Source organism: Thamnophis elegans, chromosome 8 (genome assembly GCF_009769535.1).
Source record: "Thamnophis elegans isolate rThaEle1 chromosome 8, rThaEle1.pri, whole genome shotgun sequence".
NCBI classification, from domain to species: domain Eukaryota; kingdom Metazoa; phylum Chordata; class Lepidosauria; order Squamata; family Colubridae; genus Thamnophis; species Thamnophis elegans.
The window spans coordinates 59,307,675-59,328,148 of NC_045548.1; the positions used below are offsets into that span (position 1 = coordinate 59,307,675).

The 20,474-nt window shown below is 35.0% G+C and overlaps 1 protein-coding gene across 2 annotated transcripts in view; it reads left to right on the forward strand.

Annotated features, from left to right (window-relative positions):
* Positions 1-1,748: 1,748 nt before the first annotated feature.
* The window catches only part of EMC2 (ER membrane protein complex subunit 2), a 36,406-nt gene continuing 17,680 nt past the window's right edge, over positions 1,749-20,474 (forward strand). For both annotated transcript variants that reach the window (XM_032222653.1, XM_032222654.1), the window contains exons 1-4: positions 1,749-1,845; positions 9,579-9,692; positions 11,918-11,982; positions 16,353-16,438. In XM_032222653.1, the coding sequence (XP_032078544.1) occupies positions 1,806-1,845; positions 9,579-9,692; positions 11,918-11,982; positions 16,353-16,438 (305 nt within the window). In that variant the 5' untranslated portion in view covers positions 1,749-1,805. The remainder of the gene's footprint in view (positions 1,846-9,578; positions 9,693-11,917; positions 11,983-16,352; positions 16,439-20,474) is intronic.

Consider the following 20,474-nt stretch of genomic DNA (forward strand, 5'->3'; position numbering starts at 1 on the left):
ACCTATACCATTTCAGATAAGTGACTGTCTAGTAGTCTCTTCTTAAAAACCTCCAGTGATGGAGCACCCACGATTTCTAAAGGCAAGCTGTTCCACTGGTTAATTGTCCTCACTGCTAGGAAGTTTCTCCTTAATTTGCTTCTCTCTTTGATTAGTTTCCAACCATTGTTTCTTGTCCTGCCCTCTGGTGCTTTGGACAATAACTTGACCCCTTCTTTGTGGCAGCCCCTCAAATACTGGAATCACCCACCCTTAATTCTTCTTTTCTCTAGATTAGCCAAACCCAAATCCTGCATCGGAAAAGACATTCAAGAGTCTGCCTAATGTTTGTTACTATAGAGCAGTGTTTACCAACCTCAGTCATGCTGGCTAGGTAATTCTGGGAATTGAACTCCACCCATCTTAAATACACAAACACACTGCTCTTGCCTAGACCAACATGGGTCTCCTCCAACAACCTGTTCTGGCAGGCAGGGAGAGATAGGATGCTCCTTGCCAAAAGATTAATGGACCTGGAAAGAAACTAGGAGAATATTGTGCAAATCTAATTTTTGGGGATTGGAAATGAATTAGTAAAGATGTATTGGAAGGAAAATCCCAGGTCCAGTTCCAAGCCGGGAGAAAGGAAATAAAATGGAGGCTGATTGGAAAAGTTTTCTTTATTGATGAAGCAGAACCACCCACCATGTGATTCTGGGATAGCTGACAAAAATAGAATTTAGAGTTGGGTGGGTTTTATACCTTCTGGATTCCTATGGGGTCATGGCTGGCTCTATAGGCAAAAGGGGAAATGCAAATCCTAGGTGTTTGTCTTAGCTAATTTTGTCAACCTTTGGCTTCATTGTGGTGCTTATCTGAAATTTTTGCCTAACCCAGTCTTTCTGAATGGATTACCAAATTTATTTATTTTATTTATTTATTTGGTTTATCAAGTATGTATGAGAAAACAAGGATAAATATAACATATAAATATATAAGCAGGTATACGTAAGAAATGAGTACAAATAAATGGGGACAGTAGGCACGCTTGCACGATTATGCACGCCCCTTACAGACCTCTTAGGAATGGGGAGAGCTCCAGGGTAGACAGTTGAAGGTTAAAGTTATGGAGGTTTGAGGATGTAACAAGGTGTGTCAGGTTCCAGGCATTGACCATTCTGTTGCTGAAGTCATATTTTCTGCAATCGAGTTTGGAACAGTTTGTATCTATTGTGAGTTTGTATCTATTGTTTGCTCCTGTATTATTGCAAGTGAATCTGAAGTAGTCATTGACAGGACCTGCAGCAGATAATTTTGTGTACTATGCTTAGATCAGACCTAAATCACATTAATATAAACTGGCCGCCTCAGTTTCTGCTGGGGGCAGGGAAACGGGATAGTTTCTGCCTCCTTTAAAGTTTTTTTTTTCATTTCTCCTTTAGGGGAAATATTCTGCCTTTTTAATATTGCCCGAAATATTTCATTCTTCTGGGAGGGGGAGGGCTCATCACAGATGCAATGCAAACCCAAGCAAGTGAGCATCACCCGCATGCCCCTTTTTTGCTTCTCCCAGCGGAGCCCGGCTATAACCACCGATTGGTAGCAAGTACAGGCACCCGCCCATGACTCTGCTCGACCGACCGAGCGAGTGAGTCCTCCGGGCCGTTTCGCAACTCCTCATCTCCTCCTTTCCCGCCCTCCGCGCTCCCAGCCAATCACATCGCGTTCGCAAAGCTGTCGGTCACGGGCTTCAAGTATGAGGGCGGGGCTCTAGCGTGTGATCACGTGAGCCGGTCGCTCGGCGAAGGGAGAGGGAGGCCGGCAAGATGGCGAAAGTCTCGGAGATGTACGACGTGACTTGGGAAGGTAAACCGGCGGCTGTGGAGCGGGGGAGAAGGGCGGGGTAGACGTAGAGAACTGGGGTGCTTACGACGTTTCTTTGGTTGCGTGTGGGAAGTTGTTCGCAGCTCCGGAGGTGCGACTGGGGGGACGGGGGGCGTTCTATTCGCCGCTCGGAAACCTCTCTCGTCTCCGCCGGAGGGGGGAAAGTGCGTTGGGAAGCTCTTGTTAGGTGCAATTCTCAAAGATAATTTACGCATAATCTGGAGTAATTAACCCTGTAATTTCCTTCGCATCGTGTCATTTGCGTAGTGTGCTCAAAGCTATCTATAACCTTTCACAGTTCTGTTTAAAGGAGAAAGGATGGTGGTGGTGGTGGTGGAGTCTGATCCACTGGGAAGTTACCAATGTAAAATAACAATCCCTAATTTGATCCATTCCGGAGACCCTTGGTGCCTTCTATCCCAAGAATTCATATCAAGGGGGAAGGAATTGTATAGTGAAGAACCTGGAATGTGAAGGTGAAGTATTTCACGTTTGCCTGTGTTGATTTTTCTCCCCCTCCAGGTTTCTTTTCAAAGCTGTCAACCTTCTAGAAAGCTTTTGTCAGTTTTTCCATGGTTCCTTGAAAGACAGACACTTGCTTGGGTTGGCACATTGGTTCAAGCTACACTATTGCTTAGCATGATGTGTAAACCAAGTATTTTATGAATCAAAATTCATTGTAAAAATACATGATCAAAAGCGTGTTGCATGATCCATGGTCCCTTATACTCTGCAGTGGAAATTTTTTTGGGAACATAATCTGTCTGGTTTGCTTTCAGTGATGGGATAAGCAGTAATAAGATAATATAAAAGTAGTGTGATCTTGAATGTGTAAAATTAGAGTGCAGGGAATGGATGTTAAAGGGAATGGTCTGCCTGCTTTTTTTCTTTTTTATATATTAATATGTATACTGAAGCTCAGTAAAAATTGGAAATAGTGGCAATGTGGATATGCTTTCACTTATCAAACTTTCAGAACAACTGTGAAATATGAACGTAGGCAAGTTATTCAAATAATGTTCAAACATAAGACTTGAATCTTAACATGGAATGCAGCTTTGGGATACAAAATATACTGATATTTATTTATTCAGAAGTTTGGGTATATAGAGAACTGGCCATAGATCTGCAGACTTGATGTGGTTTGATGTTTTGGTAGTTCTTCTGAAATCAGGATAGTTAATAGGTGAATTTATTTATTACAGACTGTAAGCTACTAGTCTCTAAGAGTGAAAAAAATAGCTTCAAGTTCAGTTCCTACTCTATAAAAATATCTACAATACTCACAATGGAAATGCCTCAGCACTTCCTAAAGAAACGGTTGGTTTTCATATTTTTCCCAAAGAGTCCATGGTAGCACCTGTTATCTTCGCACATTCCTTTGAGGGCAATTAAATAAAAGTGATTAAATATAATTTGCATAACTGGGCCCTATGACACAGTGGAAGACACAGATAGCAAAATACTTTTGTCTATTTACCTGGAGGTAAACCGTGTTTATCCTCTAAAAATATGTGAGATTGTGAGATTTTGTCTTTTCATGGTGTTTTTTTTGTGTGTGTGTGTTTTTGAGCTTGCTTTGGATTAGGATCATGAATTATGTGAGTTTGTTCTGGGATAATAATTAATATAGGTGCTAATCAAGATATAGTAACTTTGAGCTGACCAAAAATTAACAGGATTCTTCTACTATATATTTGTAATGGTATGTGAGAATAACCTTGAGGGATGAAGGGAAGAGATGCTGCCCTGGGAGTGATCAGATAAAGAGCAATCAGAGCCTGCATCTGAATAATCTGCAAAGAAAGATAATAATAGTAATAATCTGCCCTAATTTATCAGGAGATAAAAAGAGACAATGTGAGATTTGTATTTTCAGACTTGCACGATTATGTTAATGTAGCCTTACAATAATGTAGAATTAAGTCATGTGGTTGTGTTTCTTGTCAAGTCTACTTGAGGTATATTCTATTCCACTTACTCAATTTCTTACCATGTTTTCTTCAAGTAATAAAGCAAATTGGAATATTTTGTTTTCCATTTATCTGAGTTAGCCATGTGTAAGTATGTTTTTTAAGATTTCTATATATTGTATGTATTTGTATAATATATACTCCTATAATTATATATTTGTATATATTAGAATTAGTTGATGTAGTGGTTAAGGCATCAGGCTAGAAACCAGGAGACTTGTTTCTAGCCCCGCCTTAGAAGTGGAAGCCAGCTGGATGATTTTATGTACCCTAACCCAAGCCCCAGAAAGGAGGTAAAGGTAAATCCTTCTGAAGAACCTTGTCAAGAAAACCTCAGAGACTTATCCAATCAGTCTCCAAGAATCAGACACAATTGAACGGGGAAAAATTGTGTGTGTATGCACATGTGCTTACACATATACATACATATGTGTGTGTGTGTGCAAGTATAAGTATTGTGAAGCATGGAAAAATCAGGAAGTCCAGGCAATTCAAAATCAATATAAAGGTTTACAGCAAGCTCATGCTCTCTACAAGAATCTGAACTACTAACAGTCAAAGCAAATAGGCAGTAGATAAGAGGTAATGAAATTCAAGGTAGACTACACTTAGATCTCTTGTGGGCATGAAGGGACACAAGACTGATAATGCATTTGACCCCTTACTTGAGCTCAGCCTGGTTATCTCGTACAGGTATTATTTATTATTGCTCTACATGTTATTATATATCAAAAACCATAAAAACATAGAATATAGGAAAGACTAATTAATTCTTTATGATTAAGATAAATTAACCAACCAGTCTGTGTAGATAAACAGAGTACCAATTTATATGATCCTTGAACTTTATTAAAATGTTATTTCCTTCTGTATTTCCCACATTAATAACATATGTTTGAACATACCTTGTGTATAGAAGATAATCCTTCACCTACCTACTTTTGCCTAAATTTAGTGGGAGATCAGAGTTTATAGGGCACTGTTTGACAGGAAATAGGGGAAGCAGTTTCCATTAAGCATTAAATTCAAACATATTTAGGCAAGCATATTTTTCAAATATGTAAAATGGTAGATAAGATTTTATGCATGTGCAGAAGGATATAGGATGTAGATTTTATATTTTGTATCTAAAATCAATTAAATTAAGGTTTATTATAGTCTTATAAAACCACTATATTTGCCCCTCCTCCCATCCCAATGACAAAATGCTTTGGATAGGATTGACCCATTTTCAAATTTAGCACTGTATTTAGTAAGAATTATATCGGGTATATTCAGAACTAGACATTTTTGAACTTACTATGACTGACACTGCTTAATATTAATCCAGCTTTCCATTTATTTTTAGTGAAAATATGCCATTCATATATTTGCACAAAAAAATGTCATGAAATTAATGAAGGACATGGAATTAATGAATACACATAAACAGGGGTGGGACATGAGTGAGTTATTTCATTTGATTGTTGTGTAAGGGCTGCTGCTGTTGTGTAAGGGCTAAGAAATACCAGTTCTTACTTCACTTCAAGTAATCTTAGGAAATCTGGTCCTTCTTAGCCTTGAATTGTTAGGATGCCTCAAAATTAACAATTTGCTAAGTTCGTATATCATGCCAAATCATAAACAATGATTAATTGTTTTACAATTAAAATGGGTGGATTTATAAACCATATTATGATTTGATGTAATGTATGAATCAGATCTGTAATTTTGGGAATAATAATACAGAGTTACAGAACTATAAGAACTGCTGAAGTAATATAGCTCATTTGGCCATATTTAGCATGTCTGAATCCAGCTGATGTGGCTTTAGAAACCTTAATCAAAACATGATATAGCAGAGCATGTGTTAATCCAACTGAGTTAACTGGGAGAAACCAAAACCGCCCTTGCTTCTGGATTATGTTATGACTAATTTCAATTCATGAATGGGGACATAGGAGTAGAATGTCATGTTATTTTAAAATTTGAGAGGCAGCATATACTTCTCTACCCTCATAAAGAAGTTGGAGAACATCCAAAGAGTGTGCAGCTTTTTCTGGTGACTACCGTATTTTTCGGAGTGTAAGACGCACGGAGTATAAAACGCATCAAGGTTTTGAAGAGGCAAATTAAAAAAAAAAGTTTTTGCACTCTGCAAACCTCCCCAAAACAGCCCGTTTTTCACAAAAACGGGCCCATTTCCCCCCCCCCCAAAAGGCATGAATAGCTTTTAGGGGACTTACAGAGTGCTCCTGGGGGGGGCTTTCCCCCCCAAATGAGCAAAAACCGGCCATTTTTTGTGAAAACGGGCCATTTTTTTGTCAAAAAAATTGCATGCATAGCATTTAGGAGGCTTATAGAATATTCCTGGGGGCTGGAGTGGGGGAGAATTGAGCAAAAAAAGGCCCATTTTTCACTCATTTCTGCCTTCCCCAGCCCCGGGAGCTCTATGAAAACGTTCTACAGGCTCTGCACGGCCATTTTGGTGAAGGGGTGGGGTTCGGGAAGCAAAAAATGCTGCATTCATTGTATAAGACGCACCCAGATTTTCAGCCTCTTTTTTTGAGGGAAAAAGGTGTGTTTTATACTCCGAAAAATATGGTATGTCATGGTTCAAATTATTACCTGAAGTGAATCCTATTATATAAAGTGCAAGTCTTAAACTGTACAGGCATACATCATAAATAAAATACATCTTAAATATATTAAGAAATTAAAAAATTAAGAAATTTTAGATTTTCTCATTTTTTAAGATCAGGAAAAAAATGAAAGTAATTTTCAAACACATATATATTGTTTTTAGGATTAGGACCTTTCTGAGTGGTACAGGGAGCTTGAAAACATACATTTAAAAGAGAGGTATAATCCAAATATAGATGTAAATGGGAAATAGTGTAAGGAAGATAAATTTATCAGCTTGAATTTTGTTGTTGGTTACTATCGTAACCTGAATGTTTATTGTGCATTGCTGAATACTTGTACTTGTACTTTGTACTTGACGCCTCTTCACCCATCGTGGGTATAGGCGACTTCCATGGAAATTTGGCGCCACTGTTTTCGGTCCTGGGCTAGGTTGTCAGGTGGTGCAGCCAGTCGCTATTATATGATTTTCGGCTAAGATTGAATCGGCACATGACTATATCTTCGGCTTTCCGTTTGAAGTGACGCAGAGTGGTTAGACGAACACCTCCTTTTGGCCGTTTCCAGGTCGGACCAGGCTCTGCAAGCAGGGAAATTTTTGGCATTCGATTTTCTGGCATTCTCAATGTATGGCCTAGCCAGCGCCAGCGTCTAAGTTATATAATGGCAGATACATTTTCATTGATATCACATCTTCGGCGGATTTCACATTGCTGAATAACCATACCATGAGTGAACCATAGTGGAAATGTTAGAATAAAGCTGAGAATAATCTTTCTTTTTAAAAGCTTATTTAAATATACAATGAATACAAAAACATAAGAACTAAAAATACACAGAAATAATGTGTGCAGAAAACTATCCACAATTGAACTGGGAATTTTGGTTGTAAGCCATTGTGGATATTAAGTGGATCACCATGTGCCCTTGTCTTGATTTTATAATTGTTTTACAATGGCTATAATCATAACTGAAGCTATCATGGTATTTCTGTTCTATCAGGCTATTATAAGTTTAAGAGATACATCAATAGGTGTACTTTTTACAATCAGGTGCTATAACACTCCTTGTTTCCATTTTTGAGAGAATTAAATTTATTAAAATAATTCTAGCTGAAAAAACTAACTTTTATCCTGATAGCTTTTTGCATAAATGTAATTAGTTATATGAATTAAGTACATTGTAATCTCTCTTTTAAAAGTAATTCTTAATATTTTCAATAATTTTGAAATTAATTTGCATCTAATTTAGTAATAAAGAGCTATCTAAGTGGAAAACATTTCTTCCTCTTCTCCTCTTTATATTGTAAAACCTGGTCCTTGAATTTATCTTAGGCTGCAATATTTGTCATGCTGCTGAGAATAATGCTCTTTGAAAAGTGTAGTTTTCTTCTATTGGAAAAATTCAGCAGGCAGACACTTTAAATTACTTCTGTTCTTTAAAAAAATAATTATCAGATGACAACTTTTTTCAGTATTTGAAATCGTGTAGTATACTCTGTCATAGTATCATATTATTTTTTTGTATTGGAATTAGTCTTACATAGATGTTCTACCAGTGGTGAAGTAAATTCACAGTAAAAACACAGCTTTAAATATTTTAATCTCTTAGTCTTGGTAATAGATACGATATTCACTCAGATGGTTTATGTCCATTTTTAATTTCCAGGGATCATCTTGAGTCAGGAACCATTTAGTTCTACTCAGGCACATGAAACATAATATACAGTGGTTTTGTTGACTTTTAGAATAAAATGCAGTATGTTTCCAACATTCTGAATTTTTTTTATGTGGGGGTGGGAGGGGTGGAATAGGAACAGATTGTACAAAAAGGCTTATTGAATCTAAAATTGACAGTTTTGTTAAATTTGCACATCTTGTAATAAAAGAAAGGCTAAGTAATTCAGAGGTAAGTATTTCATATTAAATATCAGGTAAAAGTATTCTGCAAGGCTTTTCCTTTCATTAATAATAATAATAGCACCAATAACAAAGCAAACTCATTAATACCTGATGTTTACTTTGGTAAATGCTGACTTTTTTTAACCATATAAAATTGTTAGGCTTAAAACATATCTTCAGAGGATTCTGCAGTACACTGATTTTAAAAACCTGTGGAAAGATTTCATAATCTAATATGTTTTTAAGCTTTAAAGTTTTATATTACTTAGCGGCATATTTGACATCCATGATATTATTCATGATATTTACTTTTATTACAGCCACGTCTATGATAACTTTAATACTTTCAAAAAATAAGTGAATTGTAGAAAGCAGTACTGTTGCTCTTTTTCACTTATTAGTGGATACTTTATTAATTAGGAAAACATATTTTAAAAATATAAAGTGTATACATATATGTTGCTGCATTAATTTTAATAGTAATATTTTTCTCCTATACTTCTATTTTGAATTAGGAAATAGTAAGAATAGTAAGTAATAGTTAACTGAATGAGTTAACATTACACTTTTATAAGTTTTATTAAAATAAGAAAATTATATGAGTTAACCATTTAACAAAGTATGCTTCAGAGATTGCTGAAAACAACCTGAGAATTCTCAGAGGAAGTTGTAAATGGTGTGTGTGACAGTATTTTTTTAAATCTATAATTGGATATTGTAATTTTAAAATAACACTGTTCGGCATGCAGAATAAGCTCATTTTACATTTGCAGTAAGAAATTGTTCCCAGAATAATTATAAATAGCAACAAATATTCCTTGGAGAATTCAAAGAACAATAGTCTTAAAATACCAATCAGATGGTTTCTAAACAGTAGGATACTATTTAGAAATTTACAGTTTCAGTTCTGTAAGATGTTTTTGTAGTGCTATGTATTTTTGACACCAAAGTGGTAGGAATTCAAAATCAGTTTGGAGTTTATACTCTGTATAAGTTTAGTCATTCCCAAAAAGTAGAAATGTTCCAAACTACAGCAGTAAGTTTCCAATTTTAAATTTTGTTGAAAGGCTGTGTGAGTGTAATACAAGAAATAAAATTATACACATGGATTCATATGACAGATGTGATCTCAGCAAAGATTATTTGCTTAAATTGTATATTATTAGAAATATTGGACACTATTGTTAGTCTATTCTAATTGTCATTTTGTTTCTTTCAGAGATGCGAGACAAAATGAGAAAATGGAGGGAAGAGAACTATCGGAACAGCGAGCAAATAGTTGAAGTTGGAGAAGAGTTAATTAATGAATATGCAGCTAAGCTTGGTGATGACAGTAAGTTAAAACTGTTTTACTTCTCTTTATTAGCTAGCCTTTCTGATATGCTGTGATATATGTCATGTTCTAGGTTTTATTAGTATACAGTTAAAATTTGCATATTGTAATAAAGGCCAACAAAGCCAGACATAAATATTTATATTAAAATATCAGATAAAATTAGTATACAGGATCCAATCTGGATTGGTTCACAATTAGAATACAATTGATTTCTCTATCATGCTTTCTATTTTAGTTATTTTTTTGTGCCATGCTGATGCACAATATGTTCACAAACTTTGTATGCTTAATATCGACCAGTATTCCTAGACTTCTGATTTTTACAAGTATAGCGTGTGGCTAGGGAACTTGTAGCTACAACAGATTAAGTTACTCTCTATTCATAGAGATACTTTGGGAAGTATCTTCCATTACCGCTTGCAGAAAACTTGAAACAAATTTCAACTAGTCAAATGTTTAGGGATTGAAATTGGGAAGTTTATTCCTGAAAAATTAAAGCAAAGTCAGTGACGTGGAATCAATATGAAGGTGCTTTTATAATACATTTGGGCAGGAGAGTGTAGGGTGTGTCTGGATTTTCATTAGATGCAGTATCATTTGGGGAGAGAGGACTCATAGTTTCATAATACAAATTCTTCCCCAAAAGCTTGGCATTCTGTATTTTATATCAGAAGGGAATCGTTGAAGAAAAAGTTTTCAAGGAGCAATGTATGCAGCGCAGGGTAAAGCATCTGAGTGTACAGGATTGATTAATATTCCTGTGTAGGCAGGAAGGGAGTGAAAAAAGATTTGATTTTAATTAGTTTATTTTATCTTCATTTTTATAATTCAATTAACCTAATTCATACAGTATGAGCAGTTTATTTTTGGCAGAGGTCTCAAAGATCTGAACTAAAATATTCTTTATTTAATTTTAGGAAGTTTTGATCTCAGTAATACTTAAATTCAACAAAATACAGTTTTTCTGAAACAGATTTATTAAATGCTAGGATATTGCCAGAAGTAACCATGAGTAGTGAAATCCACATTTCTTACAGAAGAATAAGTGAATATAATAAACTTGTGTGGATTTTTATTTTGAACCAAAGTAAATTATTTTGGAAATAATGATTGTCTTATCGGAATAGTTGAATATATTCATTGACCTTTTTTGGGTGAATTACTCTATGAATATAAAGTAACAACTTAATAACATTCATGAATGTAGATAACACAACATACTTTGATTACAAACAACAATATTTTGTTCCAGTTTATTTGTAGTATATATCATTTTTCCAGAAGGTTGCAGTCAATGAACTGTCATTTCCTGCTGTCATGTCTTTTACTCTTCTTATGGTCTGCATTAACCATGTAGCTTCTACTTTAGTACCCAGAAAGCATTTTTTATTTTGCTTAAGAAGTTCATCTATTCTCAGAATCCTTTCAGGTTTTACACAAGAGAAATCTAAAAGCTATTGCAGATAGGTACCCATACATACATTTGCCTAAGATTATTTTTTTCTTAATGGAAGCTGAACACCCTGGGTTTCTATGGGAATTGAAAGAAGTTCAGTTTATCAGACTGGATTATTTTTAGTCAAGAGGTATAATGTATGAATAGTAAATAAATGAAAAAGAAAGAATGCAGAATTAAGATGGATTTTCATTAGCTCTGTAGCTAAGGAGAAATAATTATATGACTGATAGCATTTTTTAATCTTTTAGAGTAAGATTTCTCATTGGAGCTTCTTCCATGACCTTTAGAATTCAATAAATACAGCAACTTAGGAATTTTACAAAAATATTATTTAAATGGAAACAAAAGGAGAACAGTGCACCTATATCATCAATGTTTTTTCTGAAAGCTATTATTTGCCAAAAACAGACTTTTTTTTTTAAAGCTGGTGACCATAGTTGATTTGATATCCCATGTTGTTTTTGCAATTCAGCTTTTAAGATGAACCAGTGTATAAAAATGTATGAGCAATGAAGTTAAAATATGTTTAACAAATGCTTATACTTTCTTTATTTACCTATTATACTTTATTTATTTGGGCAAGTGTGGTTAAGCACACGAGGAATTTGTCTAAATATTCAGGTTTAGCATTAGTGTGATGGGTTTCCGTAAGATTAAGTATACTGAAGTTATAAAAGGCAACATGTCCTACAATTTGGTATGAGCTGATTAGCAGGTTTGTGGCGGGGAAAATCTGTGTTTCATCATATTTTGTATTATCTAGTTTGGATAATATATGAACAAGTGATGATCGCCGCATTGGATTGCAACCGAGATGACTTGGCAACGGTAAGTGTTCCAACATACTTCTTATGCAAATCCAGTAAATCTAATCTTTGCTAAGATAATAGGTAGGCATTCTCCTTATTTCTTTTGCAGTCCATTACTGAAGTATATTTTTGCAGTCTACTTTTAGGGCTATGTAAATCTTGTGAAATACACTAGTTTCCCTTTTCACTCTTTGAAACCTCCATATCTTTTCTGAGACTCACATGACTGATTTGGAAAGTATACAAGGACATAGAGTATATCACAGAAGTGAATACACCCCCTCACATTTTGTAAATATTTAAGTATATCTTTTCATGTGACAACACTGAAGAAATTACACTTGGCTACAATGTAAAGTAGTGAGTATACAGCTTGTATAACAGTGTAAATGTGCCGTCCCCTCAAAATAATACAACACACAGCCATTAATGTCTAAACTTCTGGCAACAAAACTGAGTACACCTCTAAGTGATAATGCCCAAATGGGGCTCAAGTAGCCGTCTTCTCTCCCTTGTGTAATGTGTCTCATTAGTGTTACAAGGTCTCAGGTGTGAAGGGGGAACAGTGCCCCTTGGTGTTCAGTTCTGTAATATACTGTATTTCCTAGGTGTGCAGGAGCAACATTTAAAAGTTTTAAATGTATTCACTATGGCTTCCTGAAACTCCCCATGGAAGAAGGAATTCTATGAAATAGCATATTATACCAAATAAGAAGCTGCACTGGGAAAGAGAAGTGATTAAAAACTATAAACCTTTCAATTTTTAAGATACTATTTTGAAATGTTACCTAATTTATTATTGGACAGTTAATAAAACAATGTGATTTTGAGTAGCCAGGCATCCATTTTTGATGAAGGACTTTATATTGAAATATTTGGAATTTAAAGTAGAATATATTTATTACAAGATTACAATTTTATTTTTTGGACTTTCCAGATTGCATTTTTTAATAATTGAGGGGACCTCTTAATGGTCTAGGCTCAATAGCTTAAACATGGATTAATAGTATGCACCTACAAAGCTATTCCTTTTTTCAGCATTATGGACATTGCTTCTTCCGATATCATTTTAATATGTACCATGATGATGGCTTGATCTGCTTTCACGATATTGGCACTCACATATGATTTAGTTGTATTTGTTTCTGTTTCTGATAACAGTGATATGTGTTCATTCAGTTTTCACAGTTTTCCTTCTCTCAGTTATATGCAAGTTAACTTGTAAGAGACATCTTCAGTAGAAATATTGAAACCTTAGTCCCTTTTCTTTAGAGGATATACTCATATTTTTCATGTACATTTTCTTGTTTTACTGCTATAGAAATGTTGCTCTTGCTCATGGAAATAGGTTTCTGTTTTTGGTCAAAAACGAATGCCATAAAAATCAGTTAATTTGTTTCTTGAGGTGAAAAAGCAGATGAATATTAAATTTTCACAGTGTTTTCAATCTATGATTTTGAATAGCTTAATAGTAGACTCATTTTTGTCTTTTATGTCTTCTTGAGCTTTTTCTTGGGTACTGCATTAAAAGTTATGTATTTTTTATTGTTTCATTATAAAATAAAAATACAGAAAAAACAAAAAGTAGACAACTTAAGAGAAAAAGAAAAACTAAAGGAAAAAAGTGGTAACGTCTGATGTTTTTCAGTACAGTAAAATAAAAAAATGCAAGCTCAACCTTTTACATTTTGCAACATTTCAATCCATTTCTATAATTATAAAATTATTCTAATTTCCAAAATCTGAAATCATTTTTCCAGTGTCGAACAAAAAGTCCAGAAGCTGTTTCAAGTAGAAATGAAGTTAGACAAACTCTTGCTTTGATTGAAACAGTCTCTCCATCTTTGCTAACTCTATTACTTTTACTGTTCACTCTTCTATTGTGGGAATTAGTATGATTTAGACATTATATTTTAAAATACTTGATGCTTTAATAAGAGGTAAAAATGAAACCTCTGGTTGAAGAACTGAGGCTGTGTTGTTTCTCTCAATAGTTGATTCCATCATAGTGCTTATACTGTCATAATTTATGTTTAAGTGAAGTTTGATGTCTTTAAAATAAACCTACCACTGTATTTAGAGAAATTAAGCATATTTTACACAGTGAAAGTAGATTATACACACTGCTCATTGTTTCATTTGCTGAATCACATTGTATTGGCCTTCAGTGATATTTCTTTCAAAGGTTTTTTAAATAAACTAGGACAACAATTATATATATATATTTGTAAGATGAATTCAGGATGGTTTGTGGTGGTAATTAAAATAGTATTTTTCACTGAAACCCCCAATTAGATAAAATAAAACAGCTGTATAAACTAGCTTTCCAAAGTTCAAAGCAAGCTTTGTATAATTAGAAACAAGGAATAAAATCATGCTAAATGATCTCTGATTATATTAGGCCAAAACCACCGGGCACAAGGCCAGGTATAATAGTATCCTCAAAGTGCAAACCTTAACTTTTCAACACCATTTGTTCATTATTGAGAACCTCTGTATATTGCCTGAATTTTACCACATTTAGCCCTGTCCAATCCATATTCATTGCAGGCAGTGATTTAAACTAGATAAGAATTGGAACCAAATATTCTTTCTCTCCTCCATCTCCAAGATATACATTATGAGTTAAGTATGCTTGACATGAGTTTGTTTTTTTCAGGAAGGGTCAAACAACTGCATCTTAAAATAGTCAGCATTTGTACAGTAATATACTTACAATTTCTAGAATCGTAAAGAACACTTTAGATTTTTATTAACTGACACCCTGAAAACTCAACAACTGAGAGACCTGAATTCAGGAAGAAATTCTTACCGTCATTTCCAGATGAAATATGGCATGCTTATATTTGGATCTTCTAACGCTGTTTCTTCCAAAGTGTAATATCTCCCATAATTAGGGATCTTTGCGTTGTTTTCCCTTATGTCTCTCAGGTGATCATATTGCCCATATATGTATGTACCTTCATAGATTTAGTGAGATCACCTATTTTTTTTATAAAGCCACCAGTCATAGAGTTGCAGTCTGTATTTTATTTATTTATTTTAATTAATTAATTTCTATAGCTGACATCTCAAACAAGTCAATCTGGGCTGTCAATAGTCATAAAATTAATCTAGATATCAATAAAGGAGAATATTTGTAGCTAGGGGTTGAAATGAGGTGGTGTTGGTGCTTCCTAGGCTTGGTTATTTTTTTGCAGACATTTCATTACCCAAACTACCACTGACGATGTTACCTACAGTAGTTTGGATAATGAAATGTCTGCAAGAAAACAACCAAGCTCAGAGAGCACCAAGGACCCTTCAAAAAAAAAAAAAACAGAAAAAATATAGTGATCGATAAAGTTTGACCATTGAGGTGTTTTTTTTGTTTTCTTTTTAATTTATGTATTTATTATTTTTATATTTTATCAATTTTTATTTATTTTTAATGACCATGCGTTTATCCCAAGAATATTTAAACTCAGTTACAAACGATTGACCCACTACCTTCAATGGAAGTTGGTTCCAAGCTTCCACTATTCTGTGAAGTAATACTTTCTAACATGACTTTTGAATTTCCCTCCTGTCAGTATGGATTTATACTCCCGTGATCGTGACTTGGATGTGATTTTTAGCTGTCGGCCTTTTTTAAAAGAGCAGAATCTAACTTTTTGCCTTCCTTTGTGTCTGCAAACCCTCATTCAGTCTTTCAAAGTCAGTTCTAATCTTTTAATTGACACTCGTGTGAGGTCTTACCTTTACTATCACTTTATTCCTTATGATCGCTTGTCTTGTCAAATATCTTTTCTGTAGTAGTTTTTAGATTTAGGCCTTCTAGCTACAAAACATGTAATCTTTTCAGTCTATATAATGTTCATGTTTTATTATTTTTGATAGCTTCTAATCACGTCTCCAAGCAATGATTCCCTAAAGTAATTGAATTTGGAATTTGGTTCTGTCTGACGGGTATTGGTATTTAACAGCTGTTAACTGATTTAGGTGAAATAATAATAGTTGTTTTCAGTTTAAATAGATTCATTACAGTAAATATTACAGTAATAGATTTGGTAAATCCAAATTAAATATGATGTATTTTTATGTAAAATTGTGCACAAAGAGCCTTTTGTATTATATGTTTGAAAAGGGAAAAAACCTGATCTTGTTAATTAGTTATATATTCCTTTAGGTTTTTTTAAAACTGTGTTTTGAATACATTTGTAGTCTTGGATCTATCTAAATATACTGGCTTTTTTCAAATTTTGTTGAAGTGTTAATTTGATATTTTGGTTGTGCTGGGATGGGTTGCCAGATGAATCTCTTAGTTACTGCATTCAAATAAACATCACTGAAACATTTGAAAATTATGTTCCTTCCCTTCTCATTTTTCTTCATGTTTTGAATTTATAGTATTGCCTTCAAGAACTAAGACGGCAATTCCCTGGGAGCCATAGAGTTAAACGGTTAACTGGTATGAAATTTGAAGCCATGGAGAGGTAACTGAATTCTAAAGAATATTTTCCAGATGCAGCTTTAAAAGACATCTCCCAGAATATATAAATATAAAAGCTATGAAGGAATAAATTATGTTGTTGAGAGTAAGGTATGAAAATTATAAATAAAGATGAATTAGAATGGAAACATTAGAAAATGTAGTAGAAATGTATATTAAAAATTAAGGTTATGCAACTTCTTAATTTTAACAATCTTTTAGAGACAGTAGCATGGTCCAATTAGTTTGAGATTTTTCTGTATTATAGAATGCTTTGTTCAGGAGTTCTGTGCTTAATTCATAATCAACTATATACACTGGAATGTTCAAAATTTGTTTCCTTAAAGAAAAAATAAATACTACTAGTTCTGAAAGAACATCTTAATTCTTTTTCTGACATCTTTCAAATTTGAAACAAATGGAACAATGGCCTCATTCATATTCTGTTTCCAAGTATTTAAGCAACCTTTTTGAATATAAATTGACTAGATGTGAGCCAATTACATATTTAACATTTCGGTAAAAAGAATGAAGTGGGATATATAATCTGACATTTCTGACCATCATAGTGGTTATGTGATCATTAGAATTGGAATTCTTTATTGGCCAAGTGTGATTGAACTCACAAGGAATTTGTCTCCGGTGCATAAGCTCTCAGTACATACAAATGATAAATCATGATTATAATCATAAAATTCATAAATCATAAGATACAACACTCAGTGATAGTCATAGGATACTAAATAAACAATCAAGATGAATAATCCTAGGATACTAAATAAAACAATGAATATAAATCATATGATACAACCAAGTTATTAGTTACAAGCAGATGATGCTATAGATAATAGGAAAGATGAGAATAGTAATACAGCCCTACTAGGTAGCTTTTGACAGTGTTGAAATTATCGTATTTTTTGGAGTATAAGACACACCCTTTTTCCTCTAAAAGGGGCTGAAAATCTGGGCATGTCTTATACACTGAATACAGCATTTTTTGCCTCCTGAAGCCCCGTCCCTTCACCAAAATGGCCATGCATAGCCTTATGGAGGCTTTCAGAGATCTCTTGGGTGCTGGGGAAGGCAGAAATGAGTGAAAAATAGGCTGCCCCCCCCCCGACCCCAGCAGCACTCTATAAGCCTCCATAAGGTTATGCATGCATTTTTTTTTGACAAAAAATGGCCAGTTTTTGCAAAAAACAGGCCATTTTTGCTCATTTTTGACTCCCCACCCCCAGTAGCACTCTGCAAGCCCCCCCAAAGGCTATTCATGCCTTTTTTTTAAAAGGCTCATTTTTGTGAAAAACGGGCCATTTTGGGGAGATTTGCAAAGTGCAACCCCCCCCCCTTTCAGAAAGCTCTTTATTTAGTGTGGTTGATAAGAATTACATTGGTCAAGTGCTGTGCCAGCAGAAACAAAGTTTTAGGTGCCACAGGTTGTCAGTGATTTCCTTCTCCAGCACATGGATAAATATCCCTGGAAATATCTATCTACCTACTGTATTTCTCTCTTTCTCTCTCCCTCTATCTACCTAAATACCTACCTACCTACTTTCTCTCTCCCCCTCCCCCACCTATCTACTGCATTTCTCTCTATTTTTCTCTCTCTATCCCTCTACTTACCTACTTGTCAATACATACACACACTCTCCCTACCTATCTACTGTATTTCTCTCTCTCTATTTCTCTCTATCTCTCTACCTACCTACCTATCTACACACATTCTCTCCCAACTTACCTACTGTATTTCTCTCTCCCCCTCACCTATCTACTGTATTTGCCTGTCTATTTTTCTTTCTATCCCTCTACCTACCAGCCTACCTACTGTGTCTCTCTCCCTACCTATCTACTGTATTTCTATCTCTGAATCTCTCTCCATTTCTCTCTCTCTATCCCTCTATGTACCTACTTATCTACACTCTTATCTCCCTACCTACTTGCTTACTGTATCTCTCTCTATTCTTTCTCTCTCTATCCCTTTATCTCCCTACCTACCTAACTACTCTCTCTCCCTCCCTCCCTGCTGTATTTCTCTCTCTTTCTCTCCCTCTCTATCCCTCTATCTACCTACCTATCTACACTCTATCTCCCTACCTACTTACCTATTGTATTTCTTTCTCTCTATCCCTTTATCTCCCTACCTACCTAACTACTCTCTCTCCCTCCCTACCTACTGTATTTCTCTCTCTCTCTATCCCTCTCTATCCCTCTATCTACCTACCTATCTACACTCTATCTCCCTACCTACTTACCTATTGTATTTCTTTCTCTCTATCCCTTTATCTCCCTACCTACCTAACTACTTTCTCTACCTACCTACCTACTGTATTTCTCTCTCTTTCTCTCCCTCTCTATCCCTCTATCTACCTAACTTTTTTTTAAAAATGCGCCTCTTCAAAACCTGGGTGCATCTTATACTCTGAAAAATATGGTAGATGTTTAGCAGAGTGATGGCATGGGTGAAAACTGTCCTTGTGTCTAGTTGTTTTGGTGTACAATACCCTGTAGCGTCATCTTGTGGGAAGAAGTTGAAACAGTTTATGTCCAGGATCTAAGATACTTTCACAGCCTTCTTTCTGTTTTGTGCAGTATACAGATCCTCAATGGAAGTCTGGGTGGTAGCAGTTGCTTTTTCTGCAGTTCTAATTGAAATCTGTGTCTGTCTTGTTTGGTTGCAGTGCCAAACCAGACAGTTATAGAGGTGCAGATTATTAACTCAATAATTACTTTGTAGAACTAACAGCAGTTCCTTGGGCAATCTGAGCTTTCTGAGTTGGCGTAAGAAGAACATTTTGTTGTGCTTTTTCAATGACATTTTTGATGTTATATCTCGCACATCTTTCTCTGTGATCAACAAATGTGAGGGCCCCCAGAGGGATGGGGTTAGTTGTAGGAGGCTTGGCTGTTGTTAGTGTATCTGAGATGGAGATGGTGGCGATAGTTGACTGTGGTTTCCTTTCAAAATTATGTTGTTCATGCATGTATGACTGTTGAAGCATCTTGCAGTGATACATTTGCAATTTGTGTATTTCTCAACTGGCTTCTGACAAGCATAGTCAATGGAGAAGTCAGCAGTAAAAGCTCACATTTTGTCACTTAATGTCACACTAGCAACCTGGTGATTCAAACAACGACTAAATGGAAAGTAATATTGTAAATCTGTTGCAGTTATGTGATTTTTCACTTAAAGAGGGAGTTGCTTGTCCCAACTATGATTGCCAAGCAAGAACTACCTGTAATATAATATGTCTGACATGGCTTGCTTTCTTGAGAGTGAGAAGCCATGTCACTATAAGTTGGAATAAGCAGCTGAAAACGTTTTAACCTGTTTCTGAAAAAGCTATGTGAAGTGAGAAGAGCCTACAGTAGGTATGAAGAAAGACTCTGATATGAAATATTTCAGTAATAACATGCATTCTATGTTGACAACTCTAGCTTACATTCTTAGCATCTCCATGATGCTAAGTAAATCTGCTGAAACCCAATACAGGTAGTCCTCAACTTACAGCAGTTCACTTAGTGGCTGTTTGAAGTTACAATCACACTGAAAAAGTGACTTATGCACATTGCAGCATTTCCACGATCACCTGATTTACATTTGGATGTTTGACAACTGATTCACATTTATGATGGTTGCAATGTCCTGGGGGTCATGTGTTCACCTTTTGCAACCTTCTGACAAACGAAATCATTGGGGAAACCAGATTCACTTAACAACCATGTTACTAATTTAACAACTGTGGTAATTCACTTAACAAATGTGGCAAGAAAAATGGGGCAAAACTCAACAAATTTCTTCTCACTTAGCAACATACATTTTGGGCTCAATTGCAATTGTAAGTTGAGGACTACCAGTAATGCAATAAAATGTATAAACTTTTTACTAAGTGATCCTCCAGGCAAGTTAACAACAATTTATTAATCAAGATAAAAAGTCTGCCCACACATGGTAAGAAAGATGTTGAGTCCAATTAAAATTGTACTTAAGTGACTCTGCACTGAGAACTGTGGCTTCAAATGCACCAAAACACAATCCAACT